General features: G+C 41.8%; 3 protein-coding genes and 1 pseudogene across 3 annotated transcripts; 3 read left to right on the top strand and 1 right to left on the bottom strand.

Moving 5' to 3' along the window:
• The first annotated feature begins 1319 nt into the window (after positions 1–1319).
• LOC132871508 (trace amine-associated receptor 13c-like) lies at positions 1320–2223 on the top strand (annotated as a pseudogene).
• Positions 2224–5167: 2944 nt separating this feature from the next.
• Positions 5168–6220, top strand: LOC132875999 (trace amine-associated receptor 13c-like). Its single transcript, XM_060913199.1, has one exon. It carries the CDS (start codon positions 5168–5170, stop codon positions 6218–6220), a length of 1053 nt encoding a protein of 350 aa, XP_060769182.1.
• Positions 6221–13479: 7259 nt separating this feature from the next.
• On the bottom strand, positions 13480–14529 carry LOC132875994 (trace amine-associated receptor 13c-like). Its single transcript, XM_060913188.1, has one exon. It carries the CDS (start codon positions 14527–14529, stop codon positions 13480–13482), a length of 1050 nt encoding a protein of 349 aa, XP_060769171.1.
• Positions 14530–17134: 2605 nt separating this feature from the next.
• LOC132871502 (trace amine-associated receptor 13c-like) lies at positions 17135–18184 on the top strand. Its single transcript, XM_060905706.1, has one exon. The coding sequence runs from the start codon at positions 17135–17137 to the stop codon at positions 18182–18184; it is 1050 nt and encodes a 349-aa protein (XP_060761689.1).
• Positions 18185–26749: the final 8565 nt, after the last annotated feature.

Raw genomic sequence — 26749 nt, 5'->3', positions numbered from 1 at the left:
CATCATGGAGCACCTGGCTGCCATGGGCAGAGTACGCCCACAACACCCTGCAGTCATTGGCCACCAAGCTGTCACCGTTCCAGTGCCAATTCGGGTTCCAGCCACCTCTGTTCCCGGACCAGGAGGAGGACGCTGGAGTGCCCTCGGTCAACCAATATGTGAGACGGTGTTGCAAGACCTGGAGCAAGGTCAGGACGACCCTCATCCAGACTTCCAGGTCAAACCAGACTCAGACCAACCGCCATAGAAGGCCTGCCCACGTTTTCCGCCCTGGGCAGCGGGTCTGGCTGTCTGCCAAGGACCTTCCGCTGCAGGTGGAGAATCGCAAGCTTGCTCCTCGCTACGTTGGTCCCTTCAAAGTTGTGCACAGGGTGAACCCTGTCTCCTACCGGCTCCAGTTACCACAGATGCTAAGGATCAACCCCACATTCCATGTTTCCCTGTTGCAGCCCATACTGTTGTCCACGTATGCCCCTGCCCCTAGGAATCCCCTGCCCCCCGCATCCTCCAGGGTCAGACTGTGTGCCGCCTGCTTGACTCCCACCGGGTCTGTGGTGGGCTCCAATATTTAGTGGACTGGGAGGGCTATGGCCCTGAGGAGCACTGCTGGGTCCCCGCTCTGGATGTATTAGATAAGGAACTTTGTCGGGACTTCCATTCACCCATCTGGGTTGCTCTGGGAACATCAGGAGACACTCCTTGGGGGGGGTCCTGTTAGGACTGGGACTGTTTTGGCCTCTAGAGGCTGCTGTTATTTCCTTATCTTGTCATGTTTGTTTTCGCCTCTAGAGGCCGCCACTGTTCCTGTGTTTTGTTTGTGTTGATTGCCTGTTTGTCCTCATTAGTGTCACCTGTTTCCCATTTAGTTTTGTGTATATATACTCCCTCAGTTTGGTCCCTAGTCATGGAGTCTTTGTGCTACCTATGGTTTGTTTCCTCTGTCCTGTGTACCTTGCTTATGCTCTTGTATTTTTTGGTATTTTGTTTTCTTTGGATTTGTTCTACCCTTTTGGATCTTCTGAGCGTTTTGCATTTTGCCTTTTCTTTTCTTTGGACTTTGTTCTACCCTTTTGGATCTTCTGAGCGTTTTGTATTTTGCCTCTTCTTTTCTCATTTTTTGGACTTTGAATCTTTGGATTATACTTTTTGTTTTTTTTGCCCTGGATTGTATATAGTGTATATATTGTAAATAAACTGTTTTTTGATACTCTACTTTTGCCTCACGCCTCTGCACTTCAGTCATTCCCCTGGTGGCCTAGTGGGGGTTTGCTGGATCGCTACACCAGTGATCTGGGTTCAATTCCCAGCAAAACCCTCACATGACCATTATGATTCTTGGGAACTCTGTGGTCATCATCTCCATGGCTCATTTCAAACAACTTCATACACCAACAAATATTTTGCTAATGTCTCTGGCACTTGTGGATCTGCTTGTGGGAATCACAGTCATGCCATTTAGCATGATCAGGTCTGTGGATGGTTGCTGGTACTATGGTGAAGAATGATGCTTTTTACCGTACATGCTAGTTTTGACATGTTCCTCACTGGAGCATCAATTTTCCATCTTATTTCTATTGCAATTGATCGATATCAAGCTGTGTGTTACCCATTTCAATACCCTACAAGAGTGATGAAACCTGTTGCATGGTGATGAGTTGGATTGTATCTATTGTGTACTCTTGCAGTCTCTTGGCAACAAAATCAAATGTAGACAAATTGGATGATTACATTGCATCTATAAGTTGCCTGGGATATTGTGGTCTTTTGTTCAATGCACTATGGGCAGCATTGGATGCATGTATATGTTTCTTTATCCCATGCTCTGTTATGTTTTGTATGTATGCACAAATATTTTTCATTTAAAAAAAGAAACATGCAAGGAAAATGGATGAGGTGAAGCAGGGCAGAAATGATATGAATGTAACCAAGTTTTCATAAAGAGTAAAACATGAGAACAAAGCAGCAAAAACTCTTGGTATTGTTGTAGGAGCCTTCATCTTTTGCTGGATTCCGTATTTCATTACCTATCTACTTGACCCTTTTGTTGACTTTGGCACTCCTTCAGTTGTTTTTCATATCTTTGACTGGTTGGGTTATATTAATTCAACTGTAAACCCCATCATATATGGTCTTTTCTATCCATGCTTCAGGAAAACACTGTATCTCATTGTTACACTAAAAATATTCAGTTCTCATTTTTCTGATATCAAACTGTATGCATAATACAGCAATCAGTTGGCATTTTGTTGTTTCACAGTGGTTATGAATATTTGCACAATAAAATCTGTGGACCTGACATTTTATGTAATTTAGCTGATTTACTGGATTAGACTTGCCATTTCAAAAGTTAGGGCTTGTGTTAAGCAGTTTATAAAACACTATACAGTGAAGATTTTTGCTGGGAATAAATAAATAATCATAGTTAATTTGCACACATATATATGCAGAATTAAAAATTGCTAGGTGTAAAAAAAAAAAAAGGTCTAATCATCAAATAAGCTGATGTATGACAACAGTGACACTATAAACTATGGCAGCGGTGGCACAGACGAGCACCAGTTTGTGAATGGAGGCCAAGGTCAGTGAAGATGAGTGGCAAAACGATCATACCCGTGTCTGATTTATGTTTTGTGCATGTGTGTGTGTGTCTGTGTGTTCTAGTGATGGCCGAGGGCTAATAAGGAGGGAGAAAGTTTTGTGCAGAGCCTGTGTGTGTGTGTGTGTGTGTGTGTGTGTAAGTGAATGAGCTGAAAAGCTGAAATTAAAAAGCAACAAAAAAGTATCCTGCCTGTCCAAGTGCATCATTGTCCCACCTTTCACACTGGCACTGAAACCTGGGATCCTGAAGCGAACCGCCAACATGGAGTCCTCACCCTTTAAGGAGCTGATCAGTGACCTCACTACCCCCAACAGAACCAGCACCAGGTTCTGGTTGCCTTGTGCAATATGCAGGAGCAGAGCTTCAAAGCACTGTTGCAGGCCCAGCAGTAGGATTGCTAGGTGTTCTGAAACCTGCTTGCATCGCTGGATACCACAGCCACAGTGTTTGTGGTTTTTCCCCACATCACTACATGAAGATGGGGCCACAAAATAACCCAGAGGCCTTCCTCATGCTCTTTGAGCAAGACGCAGAGGCATGGGGTGGCTGGTCAAGCAGTGAGCAGCATGCCTACTTCCACTCCTGACCAGAGATGCCCAGCTCACCACCCAGCAACTACCCCCGGACAGCAGGCTGGAGTTCACTGGCTTGAAGTGAGCCATCTTTCAATGCATCAGCCGCACATCTGAGCATCATTGTCAGCGCTTCCACATGATGACTCTGGAGGTCAGCCAGCCAGCCATTTGTGTTCAGCCACCAGCTCCGGGACACCTGCCTGTGGTGGCTGAGAACAGAAGATCACAATACTAAGGGTGTCATCGATGCGGTCATACTGGGACAATTCATCACTCAGCTGCCAGGAGGAACAGTGGAGTGGGTCCAGTGCCACTGCCTGGAGTGGAGCCAGGACCATCTGGCAGCAGTTCCAGCAGCAGGTGGGCATCTTTCCTCTTCTCTCTCTCTCTCTCTGTCTCTTGACCCCTTCCTCCTATCCCTTCACTGTCCCTGCACCATGGAAGCGGGGTTCAACTCCCCTGCAGCCAGCTCACTGAGCACATGGTCCCCCCCCCCCCCCCCCCCCCTCAGGTGAGTGATACCCAAGCCAATGGTGAAGAGCTGAGTCTTGGGCCAGTGTGCTGGCGCTGCAGGGAGCCTGGGCACTTCCAGGACCAGTGCCATACGATAGAGCTGGGGGCAGTGGTCTGGATCCCCAATGTGTCAGAGACTACCCCCAATCGAGCTGAAGCATACCATCTACCGGTGAGCATCCAAGGGGGTACCTAGCACACTTTGGTGAATTCAGGCTGTAATCAGACCTCCACCCATGAAAAGTTGGTGCAAGGTGAGGCATTGGGTGCAGCATGCTTGGTGAAGGTACAGTGTGTGCACAGGAATGTTCACGACTACCCACTGGTATCTGTCTGAATCCAATTTTGGGGAAAAAAAATCATAGCGTGGAGGCAGTGATTATTCTGTGCCTCACCCACCCAAATAATTCTGGAAGGGAACTGGCCAGGCTTTAAGTATTTAATGGAGCAAGTACTGGTCTACTCTTGCATAGGGTAGAGAACAATTAACTCATTTTCATGTTCATGAAACCAGTTTGAGAAGAATTTTACTTTGTGACATGATTCATTATCATGCTGAAAGTAGCCATTAAAAGGTGGGTAAATTGTGAGCATGAACAGATGCACATGATCAGCAACAAAACTCAAATACACTGTGGCATTCAAATGATGACTGTTTGATATTAATGCCCCCAAAAAATCATTCCTCACACCATTACACCACCTCCATTAGCCTGAACTGTTAACACACAGGCAGGTTGGGTCCATGGGTTCATGCTGTTGGTGCCAAATTCTGACCCAACAATCAGTGTGCCTCAGCAGAAATGGAGATTACTCAGACCAGGCTACATTTTTCCAGTCTTCGACTGTCCCATTTTGCTGAGCCTGTGCGCACTGCAACCTCAGTTCTTTGGTCTTGGCTGACAGAAATGGAATGTCTGGCACCAACAATCATGCCCAGGTCAAAATGACTGAAATCACATATTTTCCCTAGTCTGATGGTTGATGTGAACATTACCTGAAGCTCATGGCTCACATCGGCACAAGTTTATGCATTGTACTGCTGCCAGCTGTAGCATGATTCAGGTTTTTTTTTTTAGCTATTATAATAATGTAAAAATTATTAAACCAGCTGTATAAACTAGTTCCAGTTTACAAGTGATGCTTCGTACCACTGGACTTGGCTAGTAAGTTACCAGAATATCTGTACAGTAATAATGTTGCATTTGATATTTTAGTCAAGAGGTGCTTGTTGTAAAGTTCAGGCAGGTATTAATTTACACATAAATTATTATTCCCCTTTATTCAGGGGTGGAAGTAACTTTTTTCCTATTGGACTAGCATCTCTCAGGTGGCCTTGACTATGAAGAAAATACAGTATAACTGTCACTATGTCTGTGGGGAAGTGAGAATCATTTCATAAATGACTCTTTAAGACTGCACATCAAAGAGAGGTCTACATTTTTTTTTCTAGATACTTTCAACAGATTCATCTTACAGGATGGCAGAAGCTCCAAATTTATCTTTACAAGAAGAAACACATTTAGAAGAGTATTGTTTTCCTGATTCTAATGTCTCTTGTTTGAAATCTTCTTACCATGTGGCAACAAAAACGGTGTTATATTTTATGTTGGTGGTTGCAATGACCATTACAATTCTTGGAAACTCTGTGGTCATCATCTCCATAGCTCATTTCAAACAACTTCATACACCAACAAACATTTTGCTAATGTCTCTGGCACTTGTGGATCTGCTTGTGGGAATCACAGTCATGCCATTTAGCATGATCAGGTCTGTGGACGGCTGCTGGTACTATGGTGAAGAATGGTGCTTTTTACACTCTAGTTTTGACATGTGCCTCACTGGAGCATCAATTTTCCATCTGATTTCTATTGCAATTGATCGATATCAAGCTGTGTGTTACCCACTTCAGTATCCTACAAGAGTGACGAAACCTGTTGCATGGTTTATGGCAGTGATGAGTTGGATTGTATCTATTGTGTACTCTTACAGTCTCTTGTTTACAAAATCAAATGTAGAACAATTAGATGAATACATTACCTCCATAAGTTGCCTGGGATATTGTGGCCTTTTGTTCAATGCACTATGGGCAGCATTGGATGCATGTATATGCTTCTTCTTACCATGCTCTGTTATGTTTGGTCTGTATTCACAAATATTTGTTATTTCCAAGAAACATGCAAGAAAAATTGAGTGTGTGAAGCAGGGCAGAAATGATATAAACATAACCAAGTTTTCACAAAGAGTTAAACATGAGAACAAAGCTGCAAAAACTCTCGGGATTGTTGTAGGAGCCTTCATTTTTTGCTGGATGCCATATTTCTTTGCCTCTTTACTTGATCCTTTTATTAACTTTGCCACTCCTTTAGTACTTTATGATGTCTTTGTCTGGTTGGGTTACATTAATTCAACTGTAAACCCCGTCATATATGGCCTTTTCTATCCATGGTTCAGGAAAACACTGTATCTCATTGCTACACTAAAAATATTTGGTTCTCATTCTTCTGATATCAAACTGTATGCATCATCATAGCAATTTATTTATGGATTACAATACATTTGACAAACGTAAAGGGACCACACAATAATGCACTTTTATGCCCTCACCTACAAAAATCCCTGAATTACTAATGTCTAGGATGAAAATATTGAAAATAAAAACTGTTGAATGATACACTCTATGTGAATAGACACACTTTGCACAGAAATTTTATGAATGTTCTTTGCCTTATTCCAGAAGACTTTTGTCGCGAAGCATTGGAGATATATGTCTTAAATAAAATAAATAAGAACAAAAACAATTATTTAATAAAGTGTTGACATTTGGAAAAATGTGTTCTGTTTGTATACACAGATGTCTTCACATGCTTATGGTATTAACTACAGGATGCTGGATACATTGTCATGTGAAACAGCTGAACTAAATTATGGTGCAATTTCATGTTTGTGTCAGAGGTTGGCTGTTTTTGTTTTGATTTCCAAAGAAATGGTGGGTTGGCTTTCCAACTATCATAGTCTGATGAATGCAAACTAGTGCAATTAAATAAGTACATTTTGTACAATAAGTACAGTAATTGCTGGCAATTATATCTGCTTTCTTTCCTTTAAAAATCCTTTTCACATATCACAAATTTGTATAACTTTAATCCCAATAAATACGCTTGTATCGGAATAAATCATTTAGTTTAGATGTAACTTGGGGCGGCACGGTGGTGTAGTGGTTAGCGCTGTCACCTCACAGCAAGAAGGTCCTGGGTTCGAGCCCCGGGGCCGGCGAGGGCCTTTCTGTGTGGAGTTTGCATGTTCTCCCCGTGTCCGCGTGGGTTTCCTCCGGGTGCTCCGGTTTCCCCCACAGTCCAAAGACATGCAGGTTAGGTTAACTGGTGACTCTAAATTGAGCGTAGGTGTGAATGTGAGTGTGAATGGTTGTCTGTGTCTATGTGTCAGCCCTGTGATGACCTGGCGACTTGTCCAGGGTGTACCCCGCCTTTCGCCCATAGTCAGCTGGGATAGGCTCCAGCTTGCCTGCGACCCTGTAGAAGGATAAAGCGGCTAGAGATAATGAGATGAGGTGAGTTTAGATGTAACTTGGTCAACTGGAGATAGTCCATTATCATTTGGGCAGGTTTCCAAATATCTTCTGTCATCCCTGATTTCTACACAGTAGGCTGAAAGACTGTTGGGGTAGCGTCATCATTGTTACTTGTTTTTATACATTTTGTCATGTAGGCTACATAAATTCAGTCACAACTAGTTGTTGGTCAATGTCTTAATTTGCCTTTGATCTCATCCTTACATAACATATTAGTTAGCTAGCTGACCATTAGACCACCTAACTATTTTTTTAACTAGCTTCACAGTTTTTTTTCTGCATTTTTACTATTTTCTACATTGTAGGACTATAGTGAAGACGTCAAACCTATGAAATAACATATGGAACATATTTGGAATTATGTGGCAAAAAAAGGGTTTAAAAATATGTTTCATATTTTAGATTCTTGAAAGTAGCCAGCGTTTACCTTGATGATGCTTTGCAAAGTATTGCTATTATCTTAACCAGCTTCATGAGGCAGTCACCTGGAATGCTTTTCATTTAACAGGTGTACCTTGTCAAAGTATAATTCAGGGAATTTCTTCCTTTCTTAATGCATTTAACACTATCAAACAATTAATAATAAAAATACAGTAAATAGCCCTATTTTACAACTGTGTTAATGCATATTTTGTCAAGAACCAGTCAACTAAGTAAAGAGAAACAGCATCCATCATTACTTTAAGACATGAAGTGTCTTTTAATGAATAAAAATAAAGAAAAAACATTGAATTAGAAGGTGTCCAAACTTTTGACTGGTACTGTAGTTATGATAGCAACAGAATCTAGGATGTTCAAACAGACTTTGTTGAATTAGGTCGAAAGAAGGTTAACTCGTTTGATAACAAAGTTGGCCCAAATCAACATTTATTTTTTTTTTATTTTTAGAGGATCATGAAAATAAATATTAACTTACCTTTCCCTCCCTGGGTTTGATCTCATGTTATGCATTCCCAGAGTCTTAAATTTCACTGCTATAAAACTCCAGACATTCTTGCCACTATGCTAATATCATAGCATGCTATATTATTATACCTAATATCTCATCTTATCTCATTTATCTCAAGCTGCTTTATCCTGTTCTACAGGGTCGCAGGCAAGCTGGAGCCTATCCCAGCTGACTACGGGCGAAAGGCGGGGTACACCCTGGACAAGTCGCCAGGTCATCACAGGGCTGACACATAGACACAGACAACCATTCACACTCACATTCACACCTACGCTCAATTTAGAGTCACCAGTTAACCTAACCTGCATGTCTTTGGACTGTGGGGTTAACCGGAGCACCCGGAGGAAACCCACGTGGACACGGGGAGAACATGCAAACTCCACACAGAAAGGCCCTCGCCGGCCACGGGGCTCGAACCCAGACCTTCTTGCTGTGAGGCGACAGCGCTAACCACTACACCACCGTGCTGCCTATACCTAATATAATTCTTCTTTTTATACTGCAGAAGACCACTTTAAAAATATTATTTTTTATTTTGTTCATATAGTGTATTAATTTCAAATCTTTATTTTTTAATTACTTAAACTTTGCTTTTCACATTGATTGATGCAGTTCTGAAAGATAACCTTTGAGCCCTCTCTCATTACTATATACAACAAAAATACAGCCATAAATTTGCTTGCTTTCATCCATTAGCAAACATGAAAAATGTTGAACAATATTTCACATTTTTATCAATATACTCAAATGCTAGTTAAGTTCTCACCCAATCTAACAGATCTGTTGTGGACTGAATGTTAATACCCCTTAATCATGCACCTGATACATATGACATGGACTCTGTGAGAGGGTCACATGAGTAGACATTCTTCAACTTTGCTGTGGCTGTTTATGAGCCAACCAGCAAAGGTCTTCTGTGCTGCTGTGACAATTCTAATGGTGTTCCTCAGTGGAATCACTCCTTCAACATTAAGACTCTGCAGGATGGTCACATGACAAGTGCCATGTTCTGTGTTATTAAGTGGGTGTCATCTTTCCTCTATGTTTCACTGATAGGCCCAGAACACCTGCAGAGGGTTCAGCAGTGAATCCCACCATTCCAGGCTCACTGCCTAGAAGCCATTCACTCACTTTTGCATCCAGGTTTAGTCACTGACTACCCTGTTAAGTAGCTCTGGAAAGGTCTTTTACCATTTGCAGGTAGGCCTTCCTATTGTCCCCATTCCCAGAGTAGCCTTCATGTTGATGTGGCTACAAACCCTCTGCAGACTACTTTAACTGGTCAGACATTTGACTGGTGAAGAGAAGGTTAAAAGTCTCATCTCATCTCATTATCTCTAGCCGCTTTATCCTTCTACAGGGTCGCAGGCAAGCTGGAGCCTATCCCAGCTGACTATGGGCGAAAGGCGGGGTACACCCTGGACAAGTCACCAGGTCATCACAGGGCTGACACATAGACACAGACAACCATTCACACTCACATCTACGCTCAATTTAGAGTCACCAGTTAACCTAACCTGCATGTCTTTGGACTGTGGGGGAAACCGGAGCACCCGGAGGAAACCCACGCGGACATGGGGAGAACATGAAAACTCTACACAGAAAGGCCCTCGCCGGCCGCGGGGCTCGAACCTGGACCTTCTTGCTGTGAGGCGACAGCGCTAACCACTACACCACCATGCCGCCAAGGTTAAAAGTATAATGCCAAAAGCAGAATCCTTTTCCAAAGTATCAGCAGCAATTAACAAATGTCACCATGCTGAATGGCAGGACTGTGATTCCCAGATAAATCTACCATAGCCTGGAACACCAGCAAAATATTTGTAGGTGTGTGAAGTTGTTTAAAATGACCTACAGAGTGAATGACCACAGAATTCCCAAGAATTATAATGACCACTGCTAAACCCAAAAACATCCATCCATTAACTGTAGCCACTTTATCCTGTACAGGGTCACAGGCAAGCTGGACCCTGCAAACTGACTATGGATGAGAGGTGGGGTACACCCTGGACAAGCCACCAGGTCATCACAGGGCTGACACACGGAGACAAACAACCATTCACATCTTCGGTGAATTTAGAGCCAACAATTAGCCTAACCTACATGTCTTTGAACTGTGGGGGAAACCAGAGCATCCAGAAGAAAACCATGCAGACACAGGGAGAACATGCAAACTCCACACAGAAAGGCCCTCGTTGGCCGCTGGGCTCGAACCCAGGATTTTCTTGCTGTGAGACAAAAGTGCTGACCACTACACCACCTACCCAAAAACATACAAAACCTAATTTTAACTGTCTTAGGCAAAGGATTTTTCACACAAAAGACATTTGAATCATGATAACAGTACTCATTCAAAGCTGCACCTTCAAGCAATATGTGCAACAGGCTTTGATATGCAGTCTAATGTAAAAAGGAATAATTGATAAGAAATGTCAGTCGTTATCATTTCTAACCAATCAAGTAAATAGACCAACTGGGAGACAGTCATCCAGTAGCAACAAATTTACTTCACTCTGCTATTTAATATTCACAGAGAAAATAAAAATGCACAGACAGCTGTCACCTTTGACTTACGGACGAGAAAACGTTGCAAATCTCACCTTTATATTTGAAAGTTTAAATGATGATATTATGGGTCAATATACTCTCAAGATCAGTTCAATACTGTTAATTGGTCAGAAAGGGTTTTTTTTTTTAGTTTATTTTGATCTTTCATACAATCCATTATTAATAACTCATAAGTATTTCCAAAAAAGTAAATAAATTAAATAAAGGTGAATTCTAACATGAATTAGCATATTATGTGTATATCACTGCAAATTAAGGCCCTGGCAGACATTGCAATAAGACAATGGGTAGCATGTAAAGGGCCAAAGGTTGACTGATGTGTTTTGATTTTGCAGTCAATCCCTGAAGTGGGTAGAATACTGAAGCATGGCAGGCGGGAAGTGTTGTTCACACAGACTTTTTATTTTCACTGTTTTCCTTGCTTTTCAGCTTTACAAACACATGCATACACACATTTGTATGCTCTGGATGGGAGAGATCTCCTCTCTTGGCTCTCTCCCTCCTTTTCTACTCTCTGCAGTTACTGCAAAGCACACAGACAACGGTAATCGGGAACAGGTGTACTAACTTTACCATTCACCTTCGCTGGCCTCACCCTCCATTCACAGATTGACGCTTGGCCACGCTCTTGCTGCCACAGATTTATTTGCCAGTGTCACAAAAATAGTATCATGGTAATGTAAAATTCACCTCAGTAATAAATAATTGCTGATGCCATTGCCTGCCTTTGTCTGACATCAACCAGAATTAAGCTATATTTTGACAGCTATGAAGATATTGACATATTGCAACTGAATTCCGATATACAGTGCCTTGAAAAAGGATTCATACCCCTTGAACTTTTTCACATTTTTCCACCTTACAACCACGAACTTAAAAGTTTTTTATTGAGATTTTATATGATAGACCAACACAGAGTAGCACAGAATTGTGAAGTGAAATGAAAATGATAAATGGTCTTCAAAATTTTAAACAAATAAAAATCTGAAAAATCTGGTGTGCATTAGTATTCAGCCTCCTGTCCTCTGATACCTCTAAACACAATCCAGTGCAATCAATTGCCTTCAGAAGTCATCTAATTAGTTAATAGAGTCATACTGTGTGTAATTTACTCTCAGCAAAAACACACTTGTTCTTTGAAGGCCTCAGTGGTTTGTTAGAGAATACTGAAGAACAAACAGCATCATGAAGACCAAAGAACTCACCAGACAGGTCAGGGATAAAGTTCTGGAGAAGTTTAAAGCAGGGTTAGGTTATAAAAAAATATCCCAAGCTCTGAACATCTCAAGAAGCACTGCTCAATCCATCATTCAAAAATGGAAACAGTATGGCATGACTGCAAACCTACCAAGACATGGCCATCCACCTAAACTGACAGAGCGAGCAAGGAGAGCACTGGTCAGAGAAGCAGCCAAGAGGCCCATGATCACTCTGGAGGAGCTGCAGAAATCCACAGCTCAGGTGGGAGAATCTGTGCACAGGACAACTATAAGTTGTACACTCCACAAATCTGGCCTTTTTGGAAGAGAGGCAAGAAGAAAGCCATTGATGAAAGACAGGCATAAGAATTCCTGTTTGCAGTTTGCCAGAAGCCATGTAGGGGACACAGCAAACATGTGGAAGGTGCTTTGGTCAGATGAGACCAAAGTTTAAATTTTTGGCCTAAATGCAAAGCGCTATGTGTGGCGGAAAACTAACACTGCTCATCACCCTGTACACACCATCCCCACTGTGAAACATGGCGGTGGCAGCATCATGCTTTGGGGATACTTTTCTTCAGCAGGGACAGGGAAGCTGGTCAGAGTTGATGGAAAGATGGATGGAGCTTAATACAGGGCAATCCTGGAAGAAAACCTGTTGGAGGCTGCAAAAGACTTGAGACTGGGAAGGAGATTCACCTTCCAGCATGACAATGACCCTAAACATACAGCCAGAGCTACAATGGAATGGTTTAGATCAAAGAATATTCATGTGTTAGAATGGCCCAGTCAAAGTCCAGACTTTCACAGACTTTCCCATTGAGCATCTGTGGCAAGACTTGAAAATTGCTGTTCACAGACGCTCTCCATCCAATCGGGCTGAGCTTGAGCGATTTGGCAAAGATGAAAGGGCAAAAATTTCAGTATCTAGATGTGCAAAGCTGGTAGAGACATACCACAAAAGACTTGCAGCTGTAATTGCAGCAAAAGGTGGCTCTACAAAATATTGACGCGGGGGGATGAATACTAATGCACATCACATTTTTCAGATTTTTATTTGTTTAAAATTTTGAAGACCATTTATCATTTTTGTTTCACTTCACAATTATGTGCTACTCTGTGTTGGTCTATCACATAAAATCTCAACAAAAAACTTTTAAGTTCGTGGTTGTAAGGTGGAAAAATGTGAAAAAGTTTAAGGGGTATGAATACTTTTTCAAGGCACTGTAATCATAAGGCCTTGTGAAACACTGGCATGTATGTCCACATTGAATATATCACTGAACAGTTTACTGAAAAGTAATAGTCTTTTCAACACTATCAAGCTTGTTACATCCAAGACACCAGTAAATCCAGTTGTTACAGTGTACCCAAATAATAACTGCAAAGCAATTAAATACAATCTGTATTCTTCATGGTCCATATCTATTTTAAGCAATAAAAAATGTTTTTGTTTCACAATTATTTAAGTATTAAAATTACTTTCAAGCTCCATAAACCTTTATGTCACATGAGTTAGGAGCAAATATTTTTAGTGTAACAATGTGATACAGTGTTTTCCTGAACCATGGATAGAAAAGGCCATATATGATGGGGTTGAGCGTTGAATTAACATAACACAACCAAACAAATAGTTCATAAATCACAGCAGGAGTGGTAAAGTTGTAAAGAGGATCAACAATGGATGTAATGAAATATGGCAACCAGCATAAAACGAATGCACCTACAACAATCCCAAGAGTTTTTGCTGCTTTTTTCTCATTTTTTACCTTCTGGGATATCTTGGTTGAAGTCATGTCAGTTCTGCCCTGTTTTGTGCCCTCCATTTTTCTTGCATGCTTTTCTGAAACTAAAAATATCTGAGCATACAGGCCAACCATAACACAGATTGGCAAAATGAAAAAAATAAATAGACATATAGTAGCACATGATGCACTGACAAAAATGAAACAAGTTCCTAAACAATCTACAGATGCAATAAAATCTTCTATGTGTGCTTCATTTGCTTTTGAACCAACAGTACTGAAAGCATACACTGTAGCCAAAATCCAACTCAGAGCTGCCATAATACCTGCGACAGGTAGAGTTATTCTTGTAGGGTACTGAAGTGGATAGCACACAGCTTGATATCGATCTGTAGCAATAGAAATCAGGTGAAAGATTGATGCACCAGTGAAGAGAAAGTCAAAATTAGAATGCCAATAGCAGAATTCTTTTCCAAAGTACCAGCAACCATCCACAGTCCTGACCATGCTGAAAGGCATGACTGTGATTCCCAGAAGTAGATCCACCAGAGCCAGAGACATCAACAATATGTTTGTAGGTGTGTGAAGTTGTTTGAAATGAGCTATAGAGATAATGACCACAGAATTTCCTACAATTGTAACAGCCATTGCAAACACCAATATCAAATATATCACAGTTTTAGCGGCCACATTATGAGAAATTTTCACACATGAGACATTTGATTCAGGATAACAGTACTCTATCAAATCTTCTCCTTCCAGTACAGATGAATTTTGAGCTTCTGCCATCCTTCAAGCTAATAATGTCAAAAATGTAGACACAACTCTCTGATATGCAGTCTCGTGCAAAGTGATTCTTAAATGTTGCTGGTTATATTTTCTTACTGGTCAAGTAATGAGACCACCTGGGAGATAGTGGTCCAATAAGAACAAAGTTACTTCCCCTTTTGATCAACAGGGCACTAAAAACATGTTTGTTGCTTTGCACATTATGTGTACATGTGAATGAACAAAGTCTATTCATATGGCTGATATATTCATTGTCATAGACACATCAGGATAGACAGATATGGATACAGGTACAGTTCAGTTTGTATACTGAGTAAAAATAAGGAGACAAATGCAGAGTGATAAAGTTCAAAGTCAAACAGGCACAGGGTTGATCAATCAACAAACTTATCAGAGCAGGCAAGATAATAAACAGAAACTGGGAAATGAAACTTGGAGATCAGAAGTCCAAAGAATCAATGGAAAACAGCCTTCACCATGAAGGTGTTCAGCATCTCAGTGGATCGTTGGAGCACAGCACATAAGACCTGGACTGAGACTGCCCCCGAGCAGAGCATACATGCAAGACCTTACAATAATCACCATGATTGAGGCTTGTCCTGGACAGCTTTTGAGAGAGAACATCAGCTGAGAGAGAGAGAGAGAGAGAGAGAGAGAGAATGTCAACTAAGGCTTGTGCTGTACAGTTTCAACAAAACATCAAGCTGGCTCAGATTAAGATCAAGCCAAGCATGCCCAGAATCATCTCCATCAACAGGGAAGTTGTCACACCAACACTTCTACACTGCCAATGAAATTATTCCAACAGTCTCTAGGAAGCCTGTGAAAAGCCCAGGTCAGTAGTATGATGCATCCCTCAAGGAAACAGAGCAAGTCAAACAGCTCAGGAAGGATGCCATGGGCTGATCATAGATAGAACCTCACTCTCTGACATGTTGAAGCTCTGGTGTATGCAGTCTATATGAAGCTCCAATCTTGAAAGTGGAAAAGCTGGAGTGGCTCATCAGCTCATTTGTAAGAAGTGGCTGGGTCTTCTCAGGTGCCTCAGCAGCATAGGGCTCTAAAGCAACGGACTCTGAGAGCTTCCCATTTCCACTCTCTCAGAGGAATACAAGTGCACTAAAGTGAGACTAGACATGATGTTAACAGAATTGAGTGATCCAATTTGTAGCCCAAGCTGCCCCCATTTGGGATACTGGGAGGAAATGGTCCCCATCAGAAGCAACCCATTGGGCAAATGTGTCACTCGTGCTCAGGAATATCTTGGCAGGAGTCCAGCAAGGAAGGAGTTGTCTTGGCCTTGGCCCAGCATACCAGTCTGGAAGAATGTTCTTGCTCTCAGAGGTGCAAGCTCATGGTGCAAAAAATATGTCAGCAAGAGGAGGTGGCAAGGTTTACAATGGCTGTGGTTCAGGCAAGGCAAGGGTAATTATGAGATGGGAAGGAGTTGAAAAAAGGAAGATCTCATGAAAAGAGCTGTGCGAGATGGAGACATTCTGTGTGAGCTTTACCACCAAGCCAGCATATGATGACATGCCATCTCCAAAGAATCTCAGTATGTGGTACGGAGAGAACCCATGCACTAAATGTTACACTAAAACATACACTGGTGGGCTGCAAGACCAGCCTCACTCAAGGCCAATACACCTGGCGGCAGAACCAACTGCTATGGTGTCTTACAATAGTGACAGAAAGTCGGTGGCTGAGTGTAAATGTCCTTCCTCCCCCTTCACCCCACTGGCCAGCAACAGTGTTGTATGGGAAGGTAAGATTCAAGTTAGACTCACCATATCAAGACAAGACATCGGTAGCCTAGGCAGAGCATGCAACAGGAAGATGTTAGCAGACTTAAGCCAGAGGCTCTGCTTCCTAGCTGAAATCATGGCAACTAACCTCAGACCATGGTTGGCATAGTTGTGCTAAACCTCACATTGCAGGAACACATGTCATTGAAAGATTCCTTCTTGTACCCCAGTGACTGGCTTTTCAGACCGTTCCTCATTGCCATCTAAATGATGTTTTACTCAGAACCAGTGGTCCGGGTTCGAGCCCCATGGCTGGCGAGGGCCTTTCTGTGCGGAGTTTGCATGTTCTCCCCGTGTCTGTGTGAGTTTCCTCCGGGTGCTCCGGTTTCCCCCACAGTCCAAAGACATGCAGGTTAGGTTAATTGGTGACTCTAAATTGACCGTAGGTGTGAATGTGAGTGTGAATGGTTGTCTGTGTCTATGTGTCAGCCCTGTGATGACCTGGCGACTTGTCCAGGGTGTACCCCGCCTTTCGCCCATAGTCAGCTGGGATAGGCTCCAGCTTGCCTGCGACCCTGTAATGATAACTTCTTCTTCTTCTCCTCTTCTTCTTCTTCATTGTCTTCCAAATAGATCTTGTTCATTCACATGTACACATAAGGTGCAAAGCAACAAACATGTTTTTAGTTCCCTGTTGATCAAAAGGGGAAGTAACTTTGTTCTTATTGGACCACTATCTCCCAGGTGGTCTCATTACTTGACCAGTATGAAAATATAACCACCAACATCTAAGAATCACTTTGCACAAGACTGCATATCAGAGAGTTGTGTCTACATTTTTGACATTATTAGCTTGAAGGATGGCAGAAGCTCAAAATTCATCTGTACTGGAAGGAGAAGATTTGATAGAGTACTGTTATCCTGAATCAAATGTCTCATGTGTGAAAATTTCTCATAATGTGGCCACTAAAACTGTGATATATTTGATATTGGTGTTTGCAATGGCCGTTACAATTGTAGGAAATTCTGTGGTCATTATTTCTATAGCTCATTTCAAACAACTTCACACACCTACAAACATTTTGTTGATGTCTCTGGCTCTGGTGGATCTACTTCTGGGAATCACAGTCATGCCTTTCAGCATGGTCAGGACTGTGGATGGCTGCTGGTACTTTGGAAAAGAATTCTGCTATTGGCATTCTAATTTTGACATTCTCTTCACTGGTGCATCGATCTTTCACCTGATTTCTATTGCTACAGATCGATATCAAGCTGTGTGCTATCCACTTCAGTACCTTACAAGAATAACTCTACCTGTTGCAGGTGTTATGGCAGCTCTGAATTGGATTTTGGCTACAGTGTATGCTTTCAGTGCTATTGGTTCAAAGGCAAGTGAAGCACAATTAGAAGATTTTATTGCATCTGTTGATTGTTTAGGAACTTGTTTCATTTTCATCAATGCAACATGTGCTATTATATATCTATTTATTTTTTTCATTTTGCCAATCTGTGTTATGGTTGGTCTGTATGCTCAGATATTTTTAATTTCAGAAAAACATGCAAGAAAAATGGAGGGCACAAAACAGGGCAGAACTGACATGACTTCAACCAAGATATCCCAGAAGGTAAAACATGAGAAAAAAGCAGCAAAAACTCTAGGGATTGTTATTGGTGCATTTAATTTATGCTGGATGCCATATGTCATTACATCTGTAGTTGACCCTCTTTACAACTTTCACACTCCTCTTGTTGTTTATGAGGTATTTATCTGGTTGGGTTACATTAATTCAACACTCAACCCTATCATATATGGCCTTTTCTATCCATGGTTCAGGAAAACACTGTATCACATTGTTACACTAAAAATATTTACTCCTAACTCATGTGACATAAATGTTTATGGAGCTTGAAAGAAATTTTAATACGTCATACTGAATACTTTAAAATAGATATGGACAATGATATATTCAATGTGGACATACCGTACATGCCACTGTTTCACAAGGCCTTATGAATTCTGTAAAGCTGCTTTGTGACAATTTTTATTTTTAAAAGCGCGATACAAATAAACTTGACTTGACTTATGAATATATTGGAATTCAATTGCAATATGTTAATATATTCATAGCTGTCAAAATATAGCTTAATTCTGGTTGACGTCAGACAAAGACAGACAACGACATCAGGAATTACACTACCGTTCAAAAGTTTGGAGTCACCCAGACAATTTTGTGTCTTCCATGAAAAGTCACACTTTTATTTACCACCATAAGTTGTAAAATGAATAGAAAATATAGTCACGACATTTCTCTGTCCATTTTGAGCATTTAATCGACCCCACAAATGTGATGCTCCAGAAACTCAATCTGCTCAAAGGAAGGTCAGTTTTATAGCTTCTCTAAAGAGCTCAACTGTTTTCAGCTGTGCTAACATGATTGTACAAGGGTTTTCTAATCATCCATTAGCCTTCTGAGGCAATGAGCAAACACATTGTACCATTAGAACACTGGAGTGAGAGTTGCTGGAAATGGGCCTCTATACACCTATGGAGATATTGCACCAAAAACCAGACATTTGCAGCTAGAATAGTCATTTAGCACATTAGCAATGTATAGAGTGGATTTCTGATTAGTTTAAAGTGATCTTCATTGAAAAGAACAGTGCTTTTCTTTCAAAAATAAGGACATTTCAAAGTGACCCCAAACTTTTGAACGGTAGTGTATTTATTACTGAGGTGAATTTTACATTACCATGATACTATTTTTGTGACCCTGGCAAATAAATCAAAACACATCAATCAACATTTGGGCTTTTACATGCTACCCATTTGCTTCTTGCAGTGTCTGCTAGGGCCTTAATTTGCACTGATTTGCAAATAGTATGCTAATTCATGTTAGAATTCACTTTTTATTTATTTATTTAGAAATACTTATGAGTTATTAATAATGTATTGTATGAAAAATAAAAATAAACTCAAATCAAAAGCAAACAAATACCCTGTCTGACAAATTAACAGTATTGGACTGGTCTCAAGAGTATATTGACCTGTAATATCATAAGTTAAACATTCAAATATAAAGATGAGATTTGCAATATTTTCTAGTTTGTAAGTCAAATGTGACAGCTGTTGGTACATTTTAATTTTCTCTGTGAATATTAAATAGCAGAGGGATGTAAATTTGTTGCTATTGGATGACTTTCTCTCAGTTGATCTATTTACTTGATGAGTTAGAAATGATAACTATTGACATTTCTTATCAATTATTCCTTTTAAAATCAGACTGCAGATCAAAGCCTGTTGCACATATTGCTTGAAGGTGCAGATTTGAATGGGTTCTGTTATGCTGATTCAAATGTCTCTTGTGTGAAAAATCCTTTGTTGAAGACAGGTAAATTTAGGTTTTATATGTTTTTGGGTTCAGCAATGCTCATTATAGTTCTTGGGAATTCTGTGGTCGTTCACTCCGTAGCTAATTTTAAACAACTTCACAGACCTACAAAACATTTTGTTGGTGTTCCAGGCTATGGTGGATTTGCCTGGGAGTCACAGTCATGCCATTCAGCATGGTGAGGTTTGTTAATTGCTGCTGAAACTTTGGAAAAGGGGCGGCACGGTGGTGTAGTGGTTAGCGCTGTCGCCTCACAGCAAGAAGGTCCTGGGTTCGAGCCCCGGGGCCGGCGAGGGCCCTTCTGTGTGGAGTTTGCATGTTCTCCCCGTGTCCGCGTGGGTTTCCTCCGGGTGCTCCGGTTTCCCCCACAGTCCAAAGACATGCAGGTTAGGTTAACTGGTGACTCTAAATTGACCGTAGGTGTGAATGTGAGTGTGAATGGTTGTCTGTGTCTATGTGTCAGCCCTGTGATGACCTGGCGACTTGTCCAGGGTGTACCCCGCCTTTCGCCCGTAGTCAGCTGGGATAGGCTCCAGCTTGCCTGCGACCCTGTAGAACAGGATAAGCGGCTAGAGATAATGAGATGAGATGAGACTTTGGAAAAGGATTCTGATTTTGGCATTATACTTTTGACTTTCTCATCACCAGTGCATCAATCATCATCAATCAACAATCAAACTAACACTGATTCCACATTCAACCTTATCATACGCAGCATGTTCTATCCATGGTTCAGAAAAACACTGTATCTCATTGTTAGACTACCATCAGAGTTTATGCAGCTTAAAAGAAATTTGATTATGGTGTAAAATAGATTTGAACAATTCATGACATTGATCACATTTATTTTAATTCTGAAGCAGTAATTATTTGGGTACACTATAATAAGTGTCTTGGATTTTTTTCATGCTTTATATTATAGTAATGGCATTTAGCAGATGCTCTCATGCAGATATCCAGAGAAGTTACCTTGCTCAAGGGCATTTCGGGCATTCCTGCTGGTTCAGGGACTCAAACTGGTGACCTTTTGGGCCCAAAGCTGCTTCATTAACCATTAAGCCATAGCTTCCCCGTACAGGGCCATGGCTTCCCCATTTTTATAGGTTTAAAAAAGCTATTACTGTTCAGCAAAATATCATATGATTATATGTGGAGAGACATGGCAGTGTTTCACAGCCAGGAAGGCCTTGTTTCACAGTCAGGAAGGCCTTAAGTTTGCATAAACTTTCAAAGTTTATGCAGCTTAAAAGAAATGTGATTATGGTGTAAAATAGATATGAACAATTAAGAGCATTGATCACATTTATTTTAATTCTGATGCAGTAATTATTTGGGTACACTATAATAAGTGTCTTGGATTTTTCACGTTTTATATTATATTACATTATCGGCAGACCGGGAGCTGGCCTAGTGGTTAGCTTGTTCACTTCTCAACCAGGAGATCATGAGTTCTACTCACACTCAGGTCATACCAAAAACCATCATAAAAATGGTACCTACTACTGTCTGGCAAGGCATGCTACAGTACAGATGTGAGTGGGGAAGTCAAACGTTCACGGTTACCAGAGGACTAGCCCCCCACTGTATACCCTAGCTGTATAGGTGAGAGGCAGAGGGCTATCAAAACGGAGATTGGTGCCGCACCCATACGCCTTAAAAAGTTGGTTAGTAAAGGAACAGGAGACTGCTTGGGAAGACCAGATTCTGGTGTGAGAGGAACTTTGACTTGACATTATTGGCATTTAGCAGATGCTTTTATCCAGATATCCAGAGACGTTGCCTTGCTCAAGGGCATTTCAGCATTTCCTGCTGGTCCAGGGACTCAAACAGGTGACCTTTTGGGCCTAAAGCTGCTTCACTACCCATTAAGCCATGGCTTCCCCATACAGGGCCATGGCATCCCCATTTTTATAGTGTTAAAAGAGCTATTACTGTTCAGCAAAATATCATATGGTTATATGTGGAGAGACATGGCAGTGTTTCACAGTCGGGAAGTCCTTATTCCATTTGAGAAAAGGGTTTGTGGTGCTTGTGCAAACTGCTTTGACTGGATAAGAAGAAATTTAATTAAATTCAGAAACAATTTAAATTCATCACCAGCAATGTTCCCGGCAATGCTTCTGCCACCAACAAGTCGAGTCCTTCTTGAAGGAAGCTATTGAAAAAACCTTTACCGTGTTTGGCCCAATTCGAAAATCTAAACAGTTTATCTGCTGTTTAGGTTACAATGTTAATACCATATGCACATTTAGCCACATGTTCTTGAGATATCTTGCTCTTGAGTATCACAAATTTTGGACAGATACCTGCACGTAAGGAGGGATATTAAAAATTGTAGCTAGCCAAAAATGGCTACTTTGTTCCTGAATATGAATGCATACATAAGTGTAGTATGTCCCTGACGTAGATGGAATACTAAAGCATGGCAGGCAGGAAATGAGGTCTCATCTCATCTCATTATCTCTAGCCGCTTTATCCTTCTATAGGGTCGCAGGCAAACTGGAGCCTATCCCAGCTGACTACGGGCGAAAGGCGGGGTACACCCTGGACAAGTCGCCAGGTCATCACATGGCTGAAACATAGACACAGACAACCATTCACACTCACATTCACACCTACACTCAATTTAGAGTCACCAGTTAACCTAACCTGCATGTCTTTGGACTGTGGGGGAAACCGGAGCACCTGGAGGAAACCCACGCAGACACGGGGAGAACATGCAAACTCCACACAGAAAGGCCCTCGCCGGCCCCGGGGCTCGAACCCAGGACCGTCTTGCTGTGAGGCGACAGCGCTAACCACTACACCACCGTGCCGCCCAGAAACGCGGTTAAGATATTATTTTGTGTTTGTTTTGACTTTCGCTTTTCAGCTTTGCCATCACACACACAACACACAGACGTGCTCTGGTCGGGAGAGCTCCCCTCTCCTGGCTCTCTCCTTCGTTTTCTACCTTCCATCATCACTGTAAAACACACACATACAACATTAAATGACAATAGGTGTACTGACTTTGCCACTCACCTTCCCTGGCCCCTCCCTCCATTCACAAACCAATGCTTGTCCCCGCTCCCATTGCCACATACCCCCACTGCCCAACTCAGTCCAGGGAGCCATCCGGTCTGCAGCGGACTCCCCCCCCCCCCAACGGCACAGAAAGTCTGCCACCACCATCTGTGCCCCTGGCCTGTGGACCACCTCGAATTTAAATGGTTGGAGAGCAAGCTACCAATAAGTGATCTGTGCATTGGCATCCTTCATGCAGTGGAGGCACTGGTGTGGTGCATGGTCCGAACAGAGGGTGAAAGGGTGCCCCAGCAGGTAGTACCAGAGGGTGAGGACTGTCCACTTGATGGCCAGGTGCTCCTTCTCGATGGTCCTGTACTTATTTTCATGCATCAAGTGCTTGTGACTGATGTACAGCACTGGACATTCCTTGCATTCCACCTTCTGGGACAGAATGGCCCCACTTGGCCATGCCCCTGCTGCCAGAGTAACATGTTTGTCTGACAAACAGGAAGCTGAAGAAAACCTATTTTTGACATTTGACCTTGCTGTGAACTTGATCCTGTTTGCATCAATTTCAAAATCTTCCAAAATTCATCTGCTAAATCCTTCTGTCACTTCAGCACCAGAAATGGCATTGGACTTCCTGACTACAATAAACATCAGCCACTGCAGCTAGTCATGTCTGTGATCTGCATACCTGTACTTTGTTTAACATCATGATTCACAAGATTTAGATTTCCAGGTTTGGTTTGTGTTTTGGGCGAGCTTTTTCCAACATATTATTTCGCCCATGGTTTTTGTTTTTGTTCATAGTCATGCTTCTTGTTCTCGAGGTGTTAGTTTTTGTGTTTGTTTTTCAAGTGCTTATTGAATTAAAAAGAATTTTGTGTTTGCATCCACCTCAACTCCTATTATATGACACCTACAAACATTCAGTCAGTTGTTCTACAAACATTCACCAGCCCACTCAGTGCCAGGGCCATAAACATGGCACAGCATGTAAGGAATATTAAGGAAAATATATCTGAGAAAGGTTTTCTCCCTGTATGCAGCTAATTATGAATGTATTTGATTCATGTGATTGTTGTGTCCATATCATGGGGGACTGCAGGATGCCTCATACAGTTTCAATTACTGTTCGGATAAATGTTAAACAATGGGGTATGAATATCCCACATCTAGGAAAATATATGTTTTTATTAATAATGAAGAAAAATAATGTCCTATTTGGCATATCCCATATTAGAGAACATCATAAACTCCTGTGATTGTTTTATCAACAGGCCTGTCATGGAATAATGCAAGTCCAACGACAACAGTCAAAAAATTAATTGTTAAATCATACTTATTAGATTTTTACCGTTTCATTTGGTAAGTTATGTATCCCAAAATTCTAATGCTTGGGCCAAATCATCATGTACTGGCTCTCTCTTTTTGCTGATTCTTATTGCTGATGACCACATGGGCTGATGTAATCCTGTTGAGGTCTAATTAGTCTGGTTTCAGATGACAAAATTAGATAAGAGTGTGAGGTCCATAAGCTATTTTGCCAGTAACAACTTTGATTAGAAGGATACCTGTGAGAGATTCTCTATCACGTAAACATGACACTAATTTGTTTTGACTCATGGAAGCAAAATATTTGTGCAAAATCAATTCCTCTCGGTATTGTGAATAATCAGGGAATTACTGTTTTGGTAATAATTATGGAATCCTAAAGAACAACAATAACAAATTATATGATGGTGTGAAGTCAATAAGTTGTTTTGCCAGAAACACCTTTGATTAGAAGGATACCTGGGAGAGATTCTTTATCATTAAATGTGGGATGTGATAACTGGTCTCTTGCGTATCTTAGACACAAAACATTACCTCATCATTTAGTCCTTTTTTTATGTGGTTAACTTTTGTATGGTTATCCATCATGCAAGGACTAAATTATAATAAAATAATTCTCATTTGAAAAATGATTGATGTGATGTCCTACCCCAAAGAGATCACTACCTTATTATGGTGGGGTAGTTTGTGTGCTTCAGTGACCCCTAGAGCTACGTCGGCTGGAGTATTAAACTCCTGGTAGGGCCACCCATGCTGTACAGGTCGAAGGGTAGAGGCCAGACTAAGTGTGATCTCCTGGTCCTCCAGGTTAGGGGTTGGTGGTAGGAAGGGCATCCAACTGTAAAATATTGTTTCAATTTTTCTTTTATGGCAGTTATCAGTAAAGTTTGTAAGAAAGAGACTGGAAACCATATGGTTGAAGGTGTCACTCCCGGTAAGACTGGTGTTAGATGCGGGCCCAGTCAGATCGATAGTCAGCGACCACATCAGAATTTTAGAGTTAGCACATGGAACATCGGAACAATGAGAGGGAGATCAGGTGAAGTAGTGGAAGCGTTGTCCCGGCAGAACATTGACATCTGTGGCATTCAGGAAGTCCGGTGGAGAGGAGCATCCTCCAGAATGATCACAGGGAAGGATTCAAGGTACAAGTTATTTTGGGTTGGTAATGAAAAGGGCATTGGAGGTGTTGGGATTCTGCTTGCTGAAAAGTGGGTGGAAAATGTCTATGATGTGAAACATGTTCAAATCGTGATCATCAAACTCATTGTTGGAAAATGTATTGTGACTGTGCTATCAGCCTATGCTCCACAAGCTGGCCTCAGTGATGATGAGAAAGACTCTTTCTACCAAGATCTACTAGCAACTGTAGCCAAGATAGGTGCTTCGGAGATCCTCTTCCAATGTGGTGACTTCAATGGACACATTGGAATGATGGCTGCTGGATATGATGGTGTTCATGGAGGAAAGGGTTATTGCACTTGAAACACAGAGGGTGAAATGTTACTTGAGTTTGCTGTTGCCAACAACCTAGTTGTAGCCAACTCCCATTTCATGAAGAGAGATAATCATCTGGTGATGTATGAGTCTGGATGCAATTGTAGTCAAGTGGATTACATCCTGGTCAAGCAACGTGACCTCAAAATGGTGTGCAATGCAAAAGTGATTTCAAATGTGTTACCCAGCACAAGTTAGTGGTATGCGATGTCAAGCTATCACACTCAGTGAGTCAGCAGAAAGAGTTTGTGCCTAAAAGGCATGTCTGGAAGCTGAAAGAGGATAACATCTCATCTCATCTCATTATCTCTAGCCGCTTTATCCTGTTCTACAGGGTCGCAGGCAAGCTGGAGCCTATCCCAGCTGACTACGGGCGAAAGGCGGGGTACACCCTGGACAAGTCGCCAGGTCATCACAGGGCTGACACATAGACGCAGACAACCATTCACACTCACATTCACACCTACGGTCAATTTAGAGTCACCAGTTAACCTAACCTGCATGTCTTTGGACTGTGGGGGAAACCGGAGCACCCGGAGGAAACCCACGTGGACACGGGGAGAACATGCAAACTCCGCACAGAAAGGCCCTCGCCGGCCCCGGGGCTCGAACCCAGGACCTTCTTGCTGTGAGGCGACAGCACTAACCACTACACCACCGTGCCGCCCAGGATAACATACACAATGAATTTAAGACCTGTTTGCAGGAGCATGTTAACAACATGGTAGGCGGTGATGTTGAACATATATGGATGGAATTCAAAGACAGCCTCCTGTATGCTGTTGATAAGACCTGTGGCTGGACAAAGAAGGGGTTATGGAGAAGACAAACCTGGTGGTGGAATGAGGATGTCAGCAGCTCAGTGAAAGAGAAACGCAAGCTGTGGAAAGCCTGGAAGAATGGGAGTAGCAAAGAGGATTACCTGGCAGCTAAACACCGGGCTAGAACTGCAGTTTATTTTGCCAAGAAGAATGCCAAAGAGATCACCTTTGCGGGCAAAGACTCAGGCATAGACAGCATCTACTGTGTGGCAAAACAAATGTGCAGAGAAAACCAAGATGTAGTAGGTGAAAAATATATTCTTGATGATGATGGCAACATGGCATTTGATGAGGATGCTAAAAAGAAGGCCTGGAAACAACACTACAAACAGCTACTTAACATCAAATTTCCTTGGTCTCAAAACCTTCCCCCAGCAGATCCTGTCACGGGACCACCATGTTATATCACTTACTGTATAAA

Source organism: Neoarius graeffei, chromosome 2 (genome assembly GCF_027579695.1).
Source record: "Neoarius graeffei isolate fNeoGra1 chromosome 2, fNeoGra1.pri, whole genome shotgun sequence".
NCBI lineage: Eukaryota > Metazoa > Chordata > Actinopteri > Siluriformes > Ariidae > Neoarius > Neoarius graeffei.
Note: the sequence above shows the minus strand (reverse complement) of the source record. Positions and strands in the feature narration are given on the sequence as shown.